Source organism: Onychostoma macrolepis, chromosome 17 (assembly GCF_012432095.1).
Source record: "Onychostoma macrolepis isolate SWU-2019 chromosome 17, ASM1243209v1, whole genome shotgun sequence".
Taxonomy (NCBI): domain Eukaryota; kingdom Metazoa; phylum Chordata; class Actinopteri; order Cypriniformes; family Cyprinidae; genus Onychostoma; species Onychostoma macrolepis.
Genome location: NC_081171.1, coordinates 17,336,140 through 17,358,800, shown reverse-complemented (window position 1 = coordinate 17,358,800; position 22,661 = coordinate 17,336,140). Strand labels below are relative to the sequence as shown.

Here is a 22,661-nt window from a genome sequence, read left to right as displayed (position 1 = left end):
GTGCTCTGTGTTAACCTAAATGAGTTGAAGTTTACGCAGTGACGTGGCCACTTTGAGGGTTTATCATGGAGCAGAAAATTCAGTTTTCTATTCCCAGAAACATCTTTTGTTTCAAGCAGTAAAGTATGTGTTCGTGTGGTCATTGCTCACTGGTCTGCAAAGCATCTGGATCCACTTAATTGAATGAGCAGTAATGCATTTGTGGAGATGCAGTGCAAATTTGTTAAGCTAAGAGATACTGAAGTTTCACAAATGTAGCACTTTTTGTGATAGAATAAATACGAAATGGCATGTTTATTCATTTTTTGAGTTGCTTTATGAATCATAGCGAGAGAATGAGAAAGCCAAACCTAATAGAATCCCAATTTCTTCTAAATTTCTTTTTCCTCCTACAGAAGAAAGTAAACTTAGATTAGTTCCTCCAACGAATCATACAAACCAGTGGCTCTGAATAGAGATTGTGCGCCCCCACTAGGTGCAAGTCTGCACCACCTGAGTTCCTGCTTGCTTGGGCGCACAAAATACAAGGCTGGAGGGTTTCAACAAAAGTTGCTATGGAGTCCCTGTAATTCGGCCAGAAGCACCTGCTGGAGCAGACAGTATGCTCAGCTCTGCGTGCACAGCTCTATTGTTGTGTCCATTTGGATAATTTCTATCCTTTGTCATTCTTGACTCAGACGGATCTGCTGTGTGGTCATTTAATATCCTGTATACTACAAGTGCATGAAAGTTAGAGATGATCTACATATGGATTGTACCTGCATATATATTTACATATCCCAGCAGGCACAGTGTCATAAGACGTTGATATTGGTTAAAGTTCGGTTGTGACGTTGGGTGACCAAAATTCAATGTCAAATTGGGGTCAAATACTGATGTCAATCCGTATTTTTTTAAGTTTACCTCTGTGTAAAACACTAATAATTTAAGAACTCTTAAATAGTACTTCTCAAAATGAATATCCATATTTATACTGTACATAATAATGTTTTGATGCCTAAATTCACATCTGCAGTAGCTTTTAAAATAATTAATTCTATTTTTTTTTAGTTTTAATTTATTTAGCCAAATACTACAAAAATGTAATATCGACCATAACATGAAAAATATGATCGGCTTATCCTATAGGCCAGAATTAAAAAATTGGAACATCCCTAATCTCAAATCAGGTTTTACACAAACTTGTGGAGTTCATTTCAGCTTAAAAGCTGCTGTCATTACAGGAGGACGTGCACAAATGTACATATTTCAGATACCACTACACTTGTATATATATATAGAGCTATCTACTGTATACATCCATGTCCAATATGGATTATTGGAATGCCAACTTAAAGCTGTTAATGACATTCCCTCAGTATTCAGACCAGCAGTGTTCCCAGCTAGACTACTATGAACACATATACATAGTGCACCACATAATTCTTTTAAGCAATAAATAACTTGATTACAAAAGACATTTGTACAGTGCAAACATGCAGCCCATAAAACAAATTTTACAGATGCTCTGTATCACACACTCCTACGAAGAAGTATCTTGGAGGAGGAAACCATTTTCAGCTTTAGGACTACATTTCTAAATCCTCCCATCTGTCAATCTCTCAATGTTTTGTCCCTCATTCTTTCCAGAATGTCTTAAAGAATGCAGTAACATCCTGAGACTTTGATTCAACAATAAAATCATTAACTCCCTTGAATGGTTCCATCTTGGAATCGTCCCCTATGGCACTTCTGAAATGAAGAATGACCGTTCTTTGCCTATTATCTCAACCCTCAAAATATGTGCAGGCCAAACTCGATGGTCTTCACCAATGTTCCAGGGATCAGACTCAGAATTCCACTAATGTGGAAGGGAGGGTCGGCTCCACACATGCCTAGCGACTGAGACCCTCATGTGGGGCTGACATATCTGGAATGGCCATCATTCTTCAGGCTCCAAGCCAACCCTGGCTAATGTCCACGATTCATAACTGTCACAGGAACCGTGAATGCCTTGTGTGAAATGGGAAAAAGCGCGTAATGAGACATTCATGCTTGCATGAGATTCAAATCCAGGTGTTTAAACAATTAAACCTGGATAATCACTCTGAGATTTGGAAAAATGATCATCGTGACAGCTGAGATGCCCAGAAGACTTCATCTTCTGCATCTTCAGTCCAAAGCAAGCAAGAACAAGGCAAAATCCTCCTACTTGAACAGATATGATGGGATGATTGGTCCAATGGGTTGGATCGCAAAAAGAGCGAGACAGTAATTGGATTATATCCAATCAGCTGCTCTGGCTCTTCTGGAAAACAGTAAAATGGAGAGAGAGGAGGCAGGTACCTTTATCTAGGTCAAGGAAGCTTCATTTATTTAAAAAAAAAATCTTACACAGAAGAGCACTTTCAGGCTTTTAAAGTGAATTACACTCTATGAAATACCAGTCCCTGCCTCCCACGAGAGTCGTCTCCACTTCTCATTTAAGTCACAGAAGGACGCTGATTTGATTCAAGACCTGAGGAGCAGCTGACTAACAGAATGCTCTTTTAGCTGCTCATTAGGGAGCCGCTAAACTGTCTCTCCATCATGTGACACTTTTAGAGAAGCCTGTGGGTTGTGGGTCACCGCATACATTTGCACCCGGTGATTACACCTCTGACAACAGGAGTCAGTCCATAAAGCAACTTTACTTTATGAGAGCAGATGCACTTAACTTGGAGGCTGGTGTGCAGTGTGTTGGTGTACAATTAGCTGAAAAAGGAAAATCCACAAGGGTTTTTGAGGGTAGAGGAGGAGCGCTGCTAGAGTTGATATGAGTGATATGAATGCACTTGTTTTGGAAATTGACTTTAAAACACGAGCCTGTCTCAACCTGCAGAGAGCCCTCAGCTACAGGCTGATTGCATCCAAGTTCATGGTGCTGCTGCAAAGGACAGATTTTTGTAAACAATACTGTTCACAGAACAATGAAGTATGTTTTAGGCCAGATTGCATGCAGTTTAGTGGATCTGATCCGTTACATATCTATTTCAATCTATTAAGTGAAGAAAATACTGAAAGAAAATGCACTATTCAACCAAACTAGCCAGCAAAAATAATAGTTTTAATAAAATAAAAGTATGTTTATGAAGTTTAGTAGGGAGATTGGGGCTGGTTGTCCCAGTTTTTCTCAAGTCCAAAGTTAAAGTTAATTTAATGCACACTTTGTGTTTTGTGACAACATGCCCCATTAGCACTGAAGGAGTTGTCACAAACTTGCCATTATTACTAGTATCGATTTTTCTATTTTTTTAATGAATAATGGAACAAACTAAATTTAGAGGAACAGAAAAATATAAAATTTGAAGAACAAAACAAAACTAACCATTGTTTTGATAACGAATAAATAAAATGAAACAAAATTATAATGTGTGAAATGTGACATATGAAAAATGCCACCACTTAAAACAGTTTCGGGTTCAAACTTAAAAGGGTAAAAATGCCAAAATTGTTTAACTATTTAAAATCGTTAACTATTGTACTGTCGGTTTGACTTACAGATTTGACTAAATTTGACTTACAGATTGTATGATAACTAGCCCCCTATGCATAACTTTACAATTGTTGAATGAATAACCACTTTAGGCTATTTTTATTTGACCCTACTATCAAAACACTAAAGAAAAGGTCAGAATTAACTTTGAAGACTTTCACTTTGAAAATCATTGGCACTAACCAGTCATGACAAAAAACACAAAATACCAATATGACTATTCATAACATGACCTTCAGGTCACTGGTGAATAAAAGAGGTGACCAGTGTCAAAAAAGAAAGAAAAAAAAGAAAAGAAAAGAAAAAATCAGGTCACCATGCTGAGCAGATTATTTATGCTTGACATGAAAAACACACTGGATAACAAAAAGTCACAAAATAACAGAAAAGTAAAAGAAAAGAGAGAAAAAAGAGGGTGAACAAGAACAGATCATCCATCCAAAAGAAACACACACTTGGACAAACACACGCAAAACAAAAAGCTACTATATTCATGTATCATAGAGAGATAGGGCACACCAAAATGAAAGTACTCATGTTGTTCCAAACCTCTATATAACTTTCTTTGTTTACATTAATACAAAAGGTGAATTTTTGAAGAATATCCTTTCCATTATTTTTCATATGATAAACATAAAGGAAAATGGGACTGTCAAGATCCAAACCGTCAAAAAGCACCATACAAACACTTCTATGATACTTCTGAAGCTCGAAAGCTTCAGTCCTCATTCATTATAACTACACAGAAAAGAACGACCTGCACATTCTTCTAAATCTCTTTTTCACATACAGGTTTGTATTGCCAAGAATGAATAATGATGACTAATTTCTATGTCTGACTGAACTATCCCTTTAACTAAACTCAAAGCATTTCATACACTATTTAAAGAGCAGATGAGGAACACAAAATGCCAGCACAGAGCCAAAACCACAAAGAATGACAAAGCTGCAACACTTGCAACTCAGACTTGCATTTCTAAAGAGAAATTTGCCATGGAATCACAGCTCGCTAGAGTTCACATAAAAGACAGATCAGATAAAAGTTTCTTCCTTCCTTATAAACAGCCTCGCTCTCATCACCTCAAAACTCTGGCACGGTCACAGTAACTTTTCTGACAGATTCCCACTCGGCAGCCTGCGAGCCGCACTTCCTAGCAAGAAAACAAAGGAACCGGAGGAGAGAGCAGTGCTGTGAAACTGAGCAGGACGTTTAACTAACAGCTGAGCTCGATCCCCTCCCTTTGTCTTCCATCAGGGAACTCTTACACTCTGAAACTGCAATAACTTACGTATGTCTCCTAGCTGTTCTTTGTCTTTCTTCTTCCAGTTTTGAAGGTCTGACACTTACCTCTCAGACAGAACATGGTCTCCTGCCTCTTCCACTGTGTGTTGGTATTTGCTGGGAAGTGTGTCAAGAGTTTTGCAGCGCACTGTCCTCACACAGCCCCCGTCCCTCCAGAGCACAAACACTCACACAGGTTCATAGACACTATCTGTAACTCCCTCCCTCGCTTTCACCCACGTATACACACACACACAGTGGCAACCTGCCAGCTCATGCGCCCTGGGAAAGTGTTATCCAACCCCATAGTCCTGCCGTTCCATAGGACTGACACTGCAGGACAAAGGACAGAGAGGTGGAGATTTTGTGAGAGAGAGAGACTGAGTGAGTCAGGGAGACCCCCTCCTTCTCTCTCTCTCTCTCTCTCTCTCTTCATCCCCATCTGCAGCACTGCAGAGCATTGATTGTTCTTAACTTGGCTGTCAGCAGTTCAGCTGTCGCTGGCTTTTGACACACACAAAGTTAAATATAGCTAAATCCCCTCGACTCAATTGTTTGTTACAGAAATAAAAGGTCATTGTCCTAGGCTGTCATCGACCGCTAATGCTTAGTCTAATAGCCAAAACACACAAAACATGCTTTGTGCGCTGCATTTTGACCATGTCATGTGCAGTTAGTTAATCTCACAACATCTGAATGCAAATACAGTATACCTGAAACAGATTCATATCTGTAGATGTAACTTCCTTTTTTCAAATCAATCCTAATTCAAGTACAACTACTAGAATGTCATTTCTGTCAATTTAATAGTTTTCCCAATGCCAGTTCTGTTTTACTTTAAGTGCAACACTGGTGTTGACTATGGAGTGAGAATAAATAGGATGCATGACTAATTAAATCAAGTTGTTAACCTTGGACTCCTTACAAGGAAATCCCTGACTATCACAAGGTAAATAAAATCATGTTGCTGGGAACCTAGTTTTAAATTCTGCTGCATTTTCTGCTGCAAACACAGTTAAGTGAGACTGCAGACATTTTATTATAATAGGGTGAATCTGTCAATCAGTCAATCAATAAAAGAATAAAATGTCCAGGTCATCTCAAAATCAAAAGAAAAATAAGAAATTATACTTGGCATAAGGAAAATTATTTTCATGACAATTAAGCATATTTTAACCCAAATTCTCATTACCATAATGCCACATAAACAATACTGTAATAATGTAATATTTTTAAAATCACCATTTGTTGATGGTATACAATATATAATAATAATATACAATATACATCCTTTTTTTGCAGAATTTGATTTTTCTGATAAAATTGTGCATTGTGCAGGAAAATCTCATCAGTCCTATGACAGGCTTCTTTCTCTCAAAGGAAAACAATTTATTTTTATTTTAGTATGACATACTGGCTACATGTTCTTAAAGTTCACCCATTAATAGACAAGGTTTATATTTCAAATAAAAGCTGCTCTTTGAACTTTCTATTCAAATAATCCTAAATATGTATGTAAATATATCATGGATTCTACAAAGTATTAAGCAGCACAGCAGATTTCAACATTAATAATTATAAGAAATGTTTCTTAAACACTAAATCAGCATATTAGAATGATTTCTGAAGGATCATGTGACACTGAAGACTGGAGAATTGGCTGATGAAAATTCAGCTTTGCCATCACAGGAATAAAATACTTTTTCAAATATTTTAACATAGAGAACAGTTATTTTAATATTTTGTAATATATATATATATATATATATATATATATATATATATATATATATATATATATATATTTTTGATCAAATAAATGCAGTCTTGGGGAGCATTTCTTTCGAAAATATCTTACTGAACTTTTGAACACTAGCATAGTAAGAATGTGAGAAGATAACACTGTTGCATGTGCAATGACAATGACAATGCCCTCCCCCGTACTCTGTCAAGCACCCTGACACCTTCCCTCAAAGCCCAGAGTGTAGGACCATTCAGGATGCCCCTTCCAGTCATGATGAAACCCTCAAAATTTAAACCTGTATTGTTCTCTACAGGCGATACCACAAACAGACAAACAAACTGAAAGCTGAGTGTCCTCTGCTTACCTCTGTGATGGAGAGGAGCATAAACCCACTCATCATAGTCATCATCAGTATCCAGCTGCTCTCTGTGGCAGGGGAAGAATCGTCCACGCTGCTCAGAGAGAGCAGAAAGACCCAGAGCACCAAGGGTTCGAGGTACAGAGTGACCCTTGCCCTCTGCCAACTCCCCTCTGTACCTCAGAAAACTCCTCTCTCCCCACATCTCCAAGAACCAGTGCCAACAAAAGCCTGACTTGAACCGAAGAGTCAGGCACGTCTCCAGATGCCCCACATTTACGCAAAACAGCAGCTTAAATCACTCTAACATGGAGGGATTTATAAACATGCTTGCGAAGACCAAGGGCGCGTCCTTCTAGAATATCCATGCTTCAAAATATGACGTTGAAATTGTCCTCATAAGCTGCACTACAAGCAGTGCTGGACTTCAACATGCCTTTAAGCTCCAAAATGCATTCTTCTTTGTTTGTCTAAGCGAGTTTGACTCCAAACAAGCAAAGTGCACTCTCAGGAAGCCCTAAGAAGAACTTTGGACAGAAAGTGGGGAACTTCCTCTGCTCCCCAGCTGTGACACGTCGGTGCGTTGGCGAGAGCAAGTGTGTGTGTGTGTGTGTGTGTGTGTGAGCGTGCACACTCATGTGCTCCACCAGCTCGGCTGTGTCTGCTCCAGCACGATTTCTGCATGCTCTTTCTTCAGGTGGAGCAAAATAAACTCTTATGCTGCTCAATGAATAAGGCGATTTGAAGTAATATTAAACTGAACATCTCCTGGCTAAACCACAAGATTCTCACACTCCTCCTGTCTGATCTTCATAAGGCAACACTTTAGCGTGGTCCACACGCACCCTATAAATAGATAAAGCAGATTAATCGCTTTAGAGTGTCTTATGGCTGAGCAGGGAAAGGCTCTTAGACCTGACACATAGTGTGTCTTTTATTTTAATGAATTTGGCACGATTATTTATCTATGATGAGTACATACTGACAGTACAGAAACAAATACACAAAACAGGCTAATGTGGATGCATCCAATCCAAAACCACTGAAAAATCAGAGCAGACATGAAATGTTACTTGTTTAGTGATTTTGATCAGCTGCACTAATAGCACTGCTTTCCGGGAAAAAAAAAGCTATTTTAAATCTCACATTTAGAGGAAGATATACATCTCTTTCTTATTTCAAGACTCTCTTTTGATATAAAGAAATAATTATGTGATTCATACATCAGCTAATGGTGTAAAAATCTGAGTTTCAAAAGTTCCAGACTGTGACTTTGCGTAAACATTGTGTAAGGTATCATCTCATATTACATTATAAGATTGGTGTATATGTTTTCAACATGCAAGAACAACTGCAGCACAAACCGTGATGTCCGATTTTCAAACAAGTGACTCTTATGAATGAGTTGTCTTTAATGAGTTAGCAGTATGAACCAGACTCCATCAGTCAGTGAAACATTCAGAGCTGTTACTGACTCTCTGGCACAGATAAGATTCATAAACGGTGACATTTATATTGCACAAATAATATTTTTAATAATCAGCGAGTTAGATAAAAGAAATGCATCTGAATGAGTCCTTCTCCCTTGTGGCTGGAAAGTTTCTTCTGTTATACGTTTTTACTATTGACCCATATCGGCGCCACCAAAAAATGTTTGATAATAGTGAGAACATGTGTGCCAGTTGGCACAATCAGCTTGCCCGTAGTCAAATGTTTCCCAAAAGCTTTGAAATCAAGCAGCAATTCAAATGTTCCAGACTGCTTTACATGGCATTAATCTGGAAGCTACACACTGACCCTAAAATGCTCTGTGATGGCACCAAAACAGTTCCAAAATCTTATATGCCATGTTTTGTACACCACAGTTCAGCAGTAATGCATATACATTAACGCTGACTTTAAAATGTATTATTTTATTTGACATGAAAATACGTTAATTGTATTTACATTGATTCAAAACCGCTTTTTATGTGCTCTTGGCATGCTTGGATGGATAATTAAAGTGTAGTTTTTGGGGCTGTCTAGTTAATGTCTAGTTTCTGCTGCTTAAGGATGTTACAGTAATAATAAATACAGCCGATTACTTTTGGTACTGTTAGGATATTTTATGTCTGAACATAAATGTACATCACGTCTAGCTGCAAATTAGCAAACATATTTCCGCCACAAGAGGGTGCTATGAACTCAAACATTCTATTTAACTCTTGAAGATTTGCCTAAAAGGAAAATACTTGTGTAGCCAGTTTCTAAATTTGTTAATGTCAATCAAGCACTAACTCAAGACAAAATTATGTTCCAAACAGGCAGCCGTTCCTCATATTCTGGGATGATATTCAAGCCTTTAAAAACATCAGAAAAGGCATGATAAATAAAGAGAGGGAAACACAAACTATCAAGCCAGAGCTGTAACAGATACCTGATACAGAAGCTTATCTGACACGCTTAGATACCTTCCTGTTTACACAAGACTTTCACTTCTGCACAGTGTTTTTGTGCCATTTTGCCCCACATTTCCTTGAGGGACACACAGGGAACCCCTTGAGTGTCCTGCTAAAAAACAGTCCTTGAGTGTCCTTGGCTTTATCACACTTAAGTATACAATTTTAGACATTTTAATAACAGAATTTATTTTAAATAAGAATTCATTTTATTTTTAGGTTACAGTTTGAGTTCATTTTCCTTTTGGCAAGAAGGTTTCCATATAAACACATAAAAACAAAATTAAGTTTGGTTTTGTATTTCAATGCATAAAGAAGCATTGAATAAAATGTAATGAAGCTTATGGTTTTCAGTAACTATTGGAATCTCTACAAGGAGCATGTGCTCAGACTGCAATGTTGAAATGAAATGGAAATGCAATCTATTCCAGACAGACCATAACTGCGGTTTTACTTATGAGTTGGTCGACTCCACCCAAATAAACCAATGAATTCAAATCTCTCCTTCTCCACACACATACACATTCCAAAAATTAATGTTGGAGGTATTTTGAAAGGCACTTTCCCCACTAAAGCAGGACTAAACAACCCCAGAATCAGATGTTTTCAATTAGGATTAAATTGGAAAAAGGGAGCAGCAACAGCGGTGGAGTTGCATATTTCAACCATAAAGTTCAGTCATATGGCCTTGGCAAACTAATAAGCCATTAAAACCACATTAAGGGCACTTGTTGAACCATAACCAATGACCTTATCTGACACATTTACCCCTGTGCCGCCGCCTTTTACCTGCTATTTACCTCCGTTTTATTTCTCTAGGTTGATTGTTTGTTTTTGCACATAATGCAATAATGACATTTCGATCTGAAGTTCGCTCAGTTTTCTTCTCAGTGCTCTTTGTGGAAACAGACCAAAACCAGAGCAGTTTCTATTTAGAAATTATTATAAATAGATATATAGTCTTAAGACCTTTCACAATTTTCCTTCTACATGTATTATTTATTGCATCCCGCTCAGAAATTCAGATAAAGACGTTAAAACATGAACTTGTAGAAAGGTGATTATAGGTGATTCTGGCCAACTTGAAAGCCGTTATATGGACTGAGCTGATTTGTTTTATATGAATGTTGCAAAGCGGCTTCATGAAATGATTAACAAAGACCATCCCAATGAGTATTTAACAACATTATTCATGTACTTGAGCTGATTTTGAAGACCTCTTTCGACTTTGCTTACATAAGCCAACCAAAACGACACCAGATATATTTTTGATCAAGAAGACGCCATGTATTTTTCATACAACACATCTACAACAGGCTGAATGCTTAATTTCAAGTTCAAGGAGACTTCTTCACAGATTTTCCCCTACAGGCTGCAGCCAGTTGTTATAAGGTTCCTTTCACTCTATAGCCAAACTTCACAAACAGGAAACATTCGCAAAACCAGAAGGAAATCCTGAAGTCTGTCACTGTCCTATCTCAGCCATCCTCCCTCTGATATCTTCAATGATCATATCTGTGTTATTCCAGTATCACAGCTGTCACCACAGACTTCACACAAGGTCACCATCTGTATCAGCAACCATCTTGACCACAGCATAGTATACTATAGTGGAATTTTACAATATTTACAAGTCTTGACTGTGAGATATGAAATCGCAATAAACTTTTTTTTTTTTTGAACATTAAGGTGGAAATATTTTATACACATCTCAACCAAGTCAATTGCCAAAATATGAGTTCATGCAGTAAACTACCTTTGTAGAAGATCCTTTCAAAAATACTTTTGACCACCCATTGTGCAAACACTGACTGTTGATATACAGTATACTGACCTTCAGATTATTACAGCTCCTTGTGAGGAATGAAGCTTATCTGTATATAAACAAGAAAAAAAACTATCTGTGTTTTTTGCTAATGTGATACCCCTTTCACACAGAAATTCCGGAAAATACACGAATAATGTGTTCCGTGATTTGTTTGGGGGATCGCTTGATTTTGGTTCATTCACACTGCCAGTGATTTTCCGGAATATGTGTGCGCGTTCACACACATCCAGTAAAGATTCCGTAAAGACACGTGACATTACGATGTGACGCGTACCGCCGCCGGCGAGAGAGAGCGTCACAATTCGCTCTGGCCGCTCTGCCAACGACGCTGTAGAAAGAACCGTTGACGCTCTGACGATCGAACGTTTGGGGAGGTGCGTCCGAAATCGCATACTTCCCTACTATATAGTATGCGAAAAACAGTATGCGAGGCGAGTAGTATGTCCGAATTCATAGTATTCGAAAAATAGTAGGCGAGAAGTACCCGGATGACCTACTACTTCCTTCCGAATTCTGTAGTAGGCATACGATGGACACTTTACTATCCCATGAGGCCGCGGGAGAGGCCGCGTCATATTCGAAAAATGGCGGAAAGCCGCGATGCGGCTGTCTTCAAGTGTAAAGTACCTCAGGGAAAAACATTGTTGATGTTCATTGTGGTTAACTTGTACTTGTTTAACATCATCGAAGTAAACGACTGACTTTTGTTGAGGGTTTAACAAACAGATGATGTTAACCTCAATGTAGTACATCAGCTTGTTAACGCTGCTTTCTGTAAATAGACAGTTAGTTAAGCGGTAAGAATTTAAATCATTAACGATGTTCGCGCAGTGAAGTGGGCTCTTTAAATTTTTGCGCTGTTGTGAAGATACATGACACGTGACAACATCAATGGCGGATGTAGTACGTCCGAATTCCATACTACCCTCATTCATACTATATAGAACGTACTTTTTTAACGGTCGAGTAGTACGTTCGAATTCAAATGTAGTACCTACACAAGTAGTATGCGATTTCGGACGCAGCCGTGGTCTTGTATTTAAAGGAGCCGAAAAGGAAACAAGCATGTTGATCTTGTGCAGACTGACCAAAAGTAGGGTAAGTTAACCTCATTAAATATTTTAATTGTGAAAGTAAGAAATTGATCGATGGAAAGAACTTAATTATAGTTACATGTTTGCTAAAGAGATAAACCAATAAAAGCCATTTGTGTGGTGTGTTTTTTGTGTTCGTGGTTAAGTGCTAGTCTAAATGCAATTGTTAAAATCGGTGTTGTTTTGACTAAATGAATTGCATTCCCGCTGAAAAACAAGCGTTCTAGCGTGAAAATGCTTAGGAACTAATGTGGTCGGAACCAAAGTTTACAGGACTGCGTTCTCTTGACTCCTCTCAAGCGGAGGACTTCTACATTTCGATTGGTTGCCGCCCAACCACGTCATAACTCATTACCATAAAGTTGACCTGACTTAAACTCTCCTCGACGCCCTCCACCGTCCAAGACGCGCCGCGCCGCTCTCGCCGGAGCTCGCCACCGGCTCACATTGAAAATGAATGACTTCCAGCCACTTTTGACGCTCTCGCCGTCAAAACGCACAGTAAAGCTGGCGACGATCTCCGCTTCAGCGCGGATAGTGGGGAGCTCCCTGATCTCTGCTTCATTACAGTTTGCACATATTTTTTCGTCGCGAACGTTGATCTGCCTTCAAAACACCCGGTAAAACAGTCACACGATAACGTGCGTCATCACTACAACACACCCTTTACGGCATTGATCCGGCTTTTGTTCACACAGCGCTCGTTCCAGGACTGAACCCGGCAATGTTACTAGGTCCCCAACCCGGGATCGATCCCGGAATCAGTACCGGGACGTGTTTGCTTTCACACAGAAGGCACTCCGGCAATTTTCCGGGACCAACGTGCAGTGTGAAAGGGGCTTGAGACACATTTGATAAGACTAACATACATAGTACGTTGTGTCCAGGTCTGTGTGTGTTTATGGTAAATGGGAGTATGGGTTGAAAACAATAACTCAAACTCGGTTAGACTGCACCGTAGCAGGGGGGTGATTCTTCAGTTCCAGACTTCCAGGTGTGAATCTGCTGGCTGACTGAGGGATTTAGGAATGTGCTGGATTTTTCCGCCAAGGAAAATCATATTTCTCTTTCAACCCGAATAAGCATCCCACACTGACCTACTTCTCCACATCCCCATGAGATCTTTTAATTAGTCTGAAGTGAAGGGCAAACTGAAGGGGAAGCTACACAAAAGACACCCACATGCTGAAGAAGAACGATTCGCAGATACTGTTATCTGGAAAACAATGAGTAGAATTCAGTCTTAAATAGATTAAAGCCTACAGTTATGCAAAACTTTTGGAATTCCCAAAACATAATGAGCAATTTTGTAATTAAACAACAAAACTCTGTTGGAAAAAAAAAAAAAACATCTTAAACTAGCCTAAGGTGGTTTGCTGGTCTTAGCTGGTCTCCCAGTCTGGTCAGGATGGTTTTAGAGGAATTGGGAAACCAGCTTTGCCAACTTGGCCAGACTGTGAGACCTGCTTAAACCAGCTAAGACCACCAAACCAGCTTAGGCCAGCTTAAGATGGCCTTTTCAGCCAAGAAATAAAAGGAAAACCATTCCAGTGCAATTTTTATAATATTTTACAACTTACATTCCCAGCAAATGTTATTCTGAGCTAGTCAGGCAAAACGGCCTCGACAGAAAGTTGGACTAAGGCCATAAACAGAAGGCAAATGATCTGGAACAGTAGAGGCTGAGAGGCTTTTGCACTGAAAATGGGACCAAAGGCCAAGAAGACTAGAATTAAACTCAATGAAAACATCAGGCCCTGACCTCTGTGAGTCATGTTGGCGTGAACCCGTAGGAGTCCTTTACTCCAACTCTGCCATGACTAAATAAGCTCAATAACAAAAGGGCTTCAATCTCAGAGACTCTGCTCTCGGTGCCAAGCTGGATGTAAGTTCAGGGCCCCTTCGTCCAAGCACAAGACACCTATTGTTGAGGCAGAGCCGCCACAGGGCAGAGTAGTCTGTTAATGACGCTGAATGCACAGTAAAGTTTCCGCTTAAAAAGAAAAGGTCTGTTGGATAATTCGATTCTGACATGGTATACTCAAATAAACTTTTACATCACAGAAAGTCAAATCAAACTTGCACTACTCTGTAATTCTTCCATATCTACCATTATTACTCCCCATTGCCATAATTCTTTGTTCTAGGTAAGAAGTACCAGCCATTCTCCTTCCATTATTGTAATTATATTAGACCTCCTTTTGTTCCATCAAATTAGATTCTTTGAGAAAATTGATGAGTTGAAATCTCACCTGACATGGTCTGCTCACTAGACTAGAGCTTTTTACATCAAGCATGCTTTTAGTCCAGCTCATGAATCCTGTTATTGAAAATCAGACTTCTCAAAATCATCATGAGAGAGGCTTCCTAATACATAAAGAATGACAATGTCAAACAGGGGGCACATAAACCATACCCAACCATAAATCTCATAAAGAAAAGTCTAAATTCTGCACAAGCGCTAAAACATACAACAGTTTATATATTAGAGATGTTACAAATTAGCCAGATTTCCTAAACAAATTTACTGCCAAAATAATGTATTTAAGCATCTGGATAAAGTTATATATAATATTTATTACTATTAAAAAATACTCATTATTAAAAAATCATCTTATCAAATGTCAAATAATGAGCATTTTAATATTTCAACACTGTAAAAAGTGATAAGTTGACTTAACTTAAAAACATTGAGGAAACCCGTTGCCTTAATTTTTTTAAGTAAATGATAATTTAAAAAAATAAGTTAATTGAATTGTCAAGTTCACTTAACTTTTTTTTTTTTTTAATTGCTATGTACTTAATAATTTTAAGGCGACGGGTTTCCTCAATTTTTTTAAGTTAAGTCAACTTTTGCTTTTTACAGTGAAGGCTAATAGTCTGTAATTAGAAAAACTGAAGAAGAACATTAATTCTAAAGGCCATCATATCTTTCATAATACCTCATACAAGCACTAAAGATCCACTGCCCTTCAAATTGCGCAAATTGAAATTACGAATAGAAAATACACCCAATGGAAAAATTCCAATATATCACAAAAAAGGCAATTTTTCAGGCAATTTGAAAAAGGAATATTTTAGTGCAATGGGAACAGTTTTTTTTTTTTTTTTTTGCATTTACAGGTCGCCTGGCATATGCAAATGTCACATAATCATTCTTTAATGTACTTTATACTAGGGGGCCGTTGAATGCTTGAATCTGATTGGCTGATGAACGTTCTAAGGTGTGCAATTATTTTCAGGGAAACGCACGGCGAACGTAGTTCCAGGCAGCTCTGGACCGCATTACATGACCATATCACTTCGCCAAATGATTTCTGTTATTTCAAAGGTCTTACAACAGCCAAACCACAACGAAAACCCACAACGACACTGGCCAAACAAATAAATATAGTAAACAAATGGATAAAAACAATAGACCATGTCCATGTTTTTGCCACAAAATTACGCTTTATTATGTACGGAAAGCACATACTCTATCTCGCCCGCTCTCTCTCCCTCACAGACCGCACATACATAACAGTTACAGTTTGCACACACACTAACATACACCGCGCTAATGTTGTTAGGGCTACTCTGACGATTTTATCAGTAAACAACTTAAAAACTACATGACTTCTCACAAGCGAGGTAACAACAACGGCGCTGTTCGTGAACAAAAGGAACTAAGTTTCACTATAACTAGAGACATTGCTGCCGAACACTATTGAGAGACGCGCAGAGGTTATCTCTCTCTCTCTCATAACTTAGTTATTAACTGTATTAACTGCATTAATCTGTTATCAACGGCTCAAGCCTCAGTTATCAGGTTTAAAATTACGTTTTGGAATTAGCAACGGAGGCGTTGGATGAAATGTGGAAGAAATAATCCTAATCCTAATAGCGATTTAAGTAGAAATACCGGACGAATGCCTTGAAATATATCATCTGATCGATGTCTTGAGGTGTGGCAACCGTAGTATAAGCGAAATAATTGACTTCGGTCCTTTGGATTAGGCTATTAGAAAAATAATGCACACCCGAGGTGGTGATGCGGTCACGACGCGAAGCGAACGGCCCGTCGTCAATTATTCCTTACATAACCACCAAGTAACACCTCATACGTTTTAGTTGCATAACATTGGTTAATGCAAACGCCATCATTCTGCAATAGTTTTGTGCAAATCTGTAATGAAAACCAGGATAATGCTGCTTCTGTTTTGAAATGCTAGAGTATAGGCCTATGTAAAATATATCTATCTATTTTTGGTTGTGATAATCATAGTTATAAAATGGTCCTGATATTGGTCATAAAAAGGAAAAATGTCTTGTTTTTTCTTTTCTTTCAAATTTTAGAGTGAAATGTGATCCAAACTCTCTGCATATAGGCTTCATGAAATTCTCTCTCATATCACAGAAGCTTGATACTGGACTCAGTGTCCAAGTTTACTAACACTGTTCCACCATAAACCCAGAATTAAATTAAAATGGAAAAGTAGTAAATAGTGTGTACATACAAAGCCCTCACTACACAGAACCATTTCCCAACAACAACTTACAGAAAGGAAATACAGAAAGTCCAGAGGGTCCATACAAATCTGTCATGAAATAAAAACAAGCCCACCAAGTTCCACCAAGATGGACTTTACAGAAGTTCCAGTTGGAAATCTATTGTCTGGTTGAGAGAGATATGTGATACAACTGTCTAAACAACATTATGTCACAACAGTCAAGAGTGCAAAACTTTCCCATATGAGAGAAATAGCAGAGTGATCACGAGTTGTATTTCAGACAGTGAGCAGATAAAAACACATTTAACAGAGCTAAATAAAATGTAAAAGGACATGTAAGAAATACAGCATATATATTTTAGAATAATCATTATATATTTGTCTTCATAGTAAAATGGTAATGATGATAAAGATCAAGTAACTTCATAATCTGCATATGTGTGCAGTAATAGTTTGTTGGAAATAGATATCTACAATGCACCAAATATTGGCATTTTAACTCGACTCCATTCACTAAAGACCTCTGCCTTGAACTTCAAAGTTGTACATCATTAACTTGAAGCTTGTAAATAAAATAAAAATATTCAAAGGAAAACATTCTGATCCAATTATAGTCTATTGTTGGATAAATGTCCAGTATTTTGGTCACGCCATTTTGAAATAAGTAATCAACCGTCTGCAGACCAGATTTCGTATCTTAGCTTGCAACAGTCCATATTTCCTTCAATATGGACTTCAGAGGATTTTAAACTGATACCAGATTTTGATGGATTTGAATAGATTCATACACCAAGGTCCCAGCTTTCAACTCTTAGGAACTCAAAGCTCTCTGTTCATATTAAGTTATGAGCAGAAATAAAAAACACAACAGGTCAATGTCCATTCCGTTTGCTCATAGAGAGTGGGAGGAAAAAGGAAAAGCAACTTGGAAAGAATATTAGCACACAAACAATGGAAAAAAATGCCATTTCCCCAATTATAATGAAGAAAATATATCACAAACAGACAAAGAAAGAGGGTGTGCATCCATATGGCTGTGATAAAAACACAGTGTCAGTGAAAGCCTTCATAAGGGCTGGACCAACATCTGGTTTCGACATGCGTTCCCCCTGCAGACGAACTCTGAGGAATGGGTTGGAGTTGCTCTCTAAGGGAAGGAGGGAGGAGTAGGATTATAACAGCTGGAGTGCATACAGTCACACAATGTCTGTATGGTTTATATATTTCAGACCCAACAGTAAATATACTATGCTTTATTGCTGCTATTCTCAGAACAAACAAAATATGGGGGGCTGATGAGCAGAAACAATTGTGTTTATGCAAAATGTTTAATTCCTTTGTGCATTATAACAAACATTGACTGCATACAAATATAACAGGTACTGGTTCATCTATTTAATCTGTGTGTATTTATTTTTTGATCAAAAAAACAATTTCTGCCTCTGAAACAAATTTAGTTTTTTTTGATGGACATCACCACCATGAACATTAAAGGAGACATGTCCCATTCAAAATAATGGTCAATTAATATTGTTTTTTCCCTCCTTGATTGATTCTTAAACTTTTAAATTGGGTCACCCTTAATCTTTTAACCATAAGAAGGCCTTTAACCATAAGTATAATTTTTCAAGATCCAACCAATTCCCAAGTCATAGCCTTCTTTTTTTTCTCATTAAATATATGATTTGACTCAGAAATATGTCACAATATGGAAGGAAAATGGGCTGCAAACATGTTGAATAAAATTTCCAACATTTTTTAGTGTGCATAACAATAAGGTTTGCAAAGACTATAAATTGAAAATAAAAGAAAAAAAAAAAACAAGCAATGAATACAAACCTAATTTATTTATAGTTAAAAAGAAATGTTTTTTTTTTGTTTGTTTGTTTTTTAACATGTACATCCGATACAAACCAATCAATAAATACTGCATATATTAAAAAAAATAATCTGGCAGAAAGTTTTGGGGAGTCCAAAAATGTGTGTATGTTTCAATTAATTATAAGGACTGGAAAATCACTACTGAGATCACTATATTCTACATTTATTTGAGCATTGCTGCATTTTCTATATCTGTTGAATATTAGTCTTATGTTATTTGTCATTTCTCTGATCATTTAAATTTTATATCCATTGTATCCAGTGTCCATAGATTCCATGTCATAGCATGCAGCAGACAAAGAATCGCTCTCTTTCTTGTTCTTAGTACCTTTTAATATATCATCCAGGGCTGGACGTCTGGAGCACACATGTATCCACTTATGCTTTGCTTCCTGCACTCCACTCACCTTACTCTAGGCTTAGTTCTGGAGGCAGGGCCAGTGAAAACACCCATTGTTTTCTTTGGAGGTGAAAGCATTGCAGGGAATCGCTGAACAGAAAGTGCAACATATTGACCGTAGAGATACACAGAAATATGTGGGTGCAGAGAAAAAAGGACATAAAGAAGACTCATTTCTGCCACTTTGAACAAATCCTGATTACATTCCAAAATAATCCATCATGACCAGAAAGACAGCATTCCCATGCTCAGCACAATGGTGAACACAGGTCCCAGAAGACCTCAATGAGTGCTGTGCCAACCATTATTACTGGCACAGTAGTCTGTCCCAAAAACCTCTATTTATTTATGTTCTAATTGGAGCTGCAGTTCACAAACAGAGTGAAAAGTGTCAGGCAACCACAGGTGCCATGAGATAAAAGTGCAACACAGCACAAGCCTGAAAGGAATTCCACATCCAGACAAAGCCAAGCATCTAGAAAGGAATTTGGAATTAATGATCTGGAATCGTGCACTGCCGTTATGGCAAGCCATTTTTACATTTTTTCCTAAAATTAACTAGCATTTATTATTTTAGTATTCAATAAATACTAGTAACTATTACACTAGCTACTATATTCAATTAATCACTACTTACTTGTTTGCTACTAGTCAGTATCCAAGTGCTAACAGGTAACTATTCCATTGGTATTTGTAATAAATTGCTCAGTTTTGCCACTGAATTACATGGCTAAATTGTGTAGAAACACTTTTCATTCAAAAATTGCTAGTAAATTTCACAAATAATGTCACACACTGAACTAAACATGACATTTTGAATTAGACTAAAATAGTGTTTTTATTTTATTTTTATGTGTAGTATACTTACTTCTTACTAGTTACAATTATCTGTTCCACATTCTGAATAAGTAGGCCTTGTGGTATCAAATGAATAGTTAATCTAATTTATGAATAGTTATGTAAAGTATACTGAAACAAATAAAAACAAATCACCGTTTGGTTGCATACTAGTCATTTAAAAATAAGTAGACATAAAAAATAAATAGGCAACTAGTTAGTTTTAATAAATATGCTTGCCACATTGTGGTTGAATATATGAAGGTGAAGCACTCACGGATTGTGGTCCTCTTATGGTTGAGATGTCGTACAGTGTCCTGCAGTGAGTCCAGCCTGTGCTGCAGCGCAGAAGCTTTATTGATGACCAGCGCTGATTCAGTCTGGATCTCTGAAAACATGCTGCTCGCGTGCCGCGACAGATCGGACAGCTGACGGAGGATGTTAATCAAAGTTTGACAGGTCACAGCATCCAGGGAAGCAAATACATCACCATCACCTTCCAGTCGTTCTCTGTTTATTCTGCCCAGGCTCCGGGGCTCCACTATTCTCTTATGAAACGGCATTTTTTCATGGAAAAGATCTATTTGTTGGTTATATTACAATTAGTCCACTTGTTCTTTATTAGTGTCAAGTGTTGTTGTCCATTCAGGTGTCTTAACCTGTTCTGCAAACATCCTGACATCCCGCCTCGTGATTCAAAGGATCCTGCCGTTATTCTTCTGGAAGAGCGCTTTCTTAAACTTTCTTCTGGGGGATCGGTTATCAGGACAGACTCAAACCCCGGAATATGGAGTAATATGAGGATCTGGAGTTTGAGCAGGACTGTGGATCTCACGCCAGCTTCTGATAAACTAGTATAACTTTAATTAATTCATGTGGAATTGCTTTTTTCACAGCTACAATAATTATTTTTATGGCATGAACAGAATTTATTTTACTAATAATATCAGGAGAGAGAAGATTTATCTCTGACATTTCTCCAAATTGATAATGATGCTCCAGTCGACAAGTTAGCCATTTGTGCATACAGAGATAAGTTATACATATAGCTATCACTCAACAGGAAGCACACTTTAAGAACAAAATAGGCTATTGCAGCAGTAACGAAAGTGTGTCATTAATTTATTGAGCAGGAAACCTAATTGGAAAGGTAGGCCTACACAATAATGTTATGCTGGTAAAGTGCGCCCTCGTGTGGCATTTGTTTGAAAATGTTATATCTTTGCCAAGATATTGTCCTTTTCTTTTCTTTTCTCCCCTGAGCCAGAGAGACTTACAAACTTCACTTAAGACTAAACTAGTATTTTTTGTCTCAAGTTCACGAAATACTTGGGTTTCCAGAAACATTCTCTGTCAAAGTAATTATTTTCATGAGATGTCTTTATATTGCTATCAATGTTACTTTTTCTGTACATTTAAGGTTTATGTTTTTATTACTATAAAGTAATATAAGAAGTAATTCATCCACATGTTAATTTTCACTTATTTTCTTTTTGAAAACTTAATTTGCACGGGCATAAGCAGGAGGTTAGGAGAACACCATTATTAGGATTAGGATTAAAATATATATAGGTCTACTGTACTATCCATATATAGACATGACTGAAAATTATATTAAGTTTTAGTTAAATAAGTCATTTAAATATAGAATATATTGCTGTAAAACATATTAGTATTTAGTAATTGTGAACTGAAAACGAGCTAGATAGCCCTATTTCAGGAGCCCATTTGCATGGCAATAAAGAATGTATTCTTTTGTATATAGATAGATAGATAGATAGATAGATAGATAGATGGATAGATAGATAGTGTTGGGAAGGTTACTTTGGGAATGTAATAGGTTACAGATTAAACTATCTAAAATAAGTGTAATTTCAATTACTTTATTGTTAAAGTAATGTAACTGAATACATTTGATTACTTTTTGATAAGCCTACTTTTCTAAATTTCTAATGTTTTCAACTGTTAATCATTTTCAAACATTTAAGCCAGGCAGGTTTTAACTTTATAGGCTACAGTAGTATTCAACACTGATTACTGTCACTTTCAAAATCCTTCATCAACAGAATTGAGATTATAATAATTTAATTTTAAAGCACAGCACCACAAAATCAGATTTACTTTCAGATAATTCTGAGGTTAAATACAAAGAATATACAAGAAATAGTTTTGTAGCATATTTGTAGCAAATGCCACATGACCGATTATGCAAATCTAAACACAACTTTGCATAGTTATGACAGGAAACACCTGCATCTATGGTTTGGGAAAAAGTTAATCTTAAAAAATAAAGCATATATGTACATAAACCTAAATAGGAAATAAAATAGTTATCAAATAAGCGTGGGTCCTATTCTGTATACCCTAAACTCCTGAAACATTGGTGTCTCATTATTATTATTAGTCAATGCAATTTATGAAAGAAATCAATTAAACCTGTATCTGGGTGTGGGTGAAAAATATTCAGATGTAGCCCACTTTGTAATTTTTTTTTTCTTTCATTTAATTAAATTACGTAATTTAGTTTAGTTTATGTAAATAGTTACTCCCCGACACTGTAGATAGATAGATCTTTTTATTATTCTAGTTATTATTATTATTATTTATATTAGATAGATAGATAGATAGATAGATAGATAGATAGATAGATAGATAGATAGATAGATAGATAGATAGATAGAGAAGGGCCTCGCGTAGATTGAGTGTGATGTTTTGTAGCTAGTGAGGGGGCAGCAGTGTGTTGCACTCAAACACACTCAGCTCCTCCCATCAGCTCTTAAAGGCTGTTCTGAGCT

General features: G+C 37.2%; 1 protein-coding gene across 3 annotated transcripts in view; it reads right to left on the bottom strand.

Annotated features, from left to right (window-relative positions):
* Positions 1-20,593, bottom strand: part of nhsl1a (NHS-like 1a) — a 52,652-nt gene extending 32,059 nt beyond the window's left edge. The window contains exon 1 of one of the 3 annotated variants that reach the window (XM_058748288.1): positions 20,144-20,593. In XM_058748288.1, the coding sequence (XP_058604271.1) occupies positions 20,144-20,429 (286 nt within the window). In that variant the 5' untranslated portion in view covers positions 20,430-20,593. Of the gene's footprint in view, positions 1-4,862; positions 5,080-6,904; positions 7,119-20,143 lie in introns of those variants that run through there. The other 2 variants (XM_058748289.1, XM_058748291.1) reach the window with 2 other exon arrangements.
* Between the last annotated feature and the right edge of the window lie 2,068 nt (positions 20,594-22,661).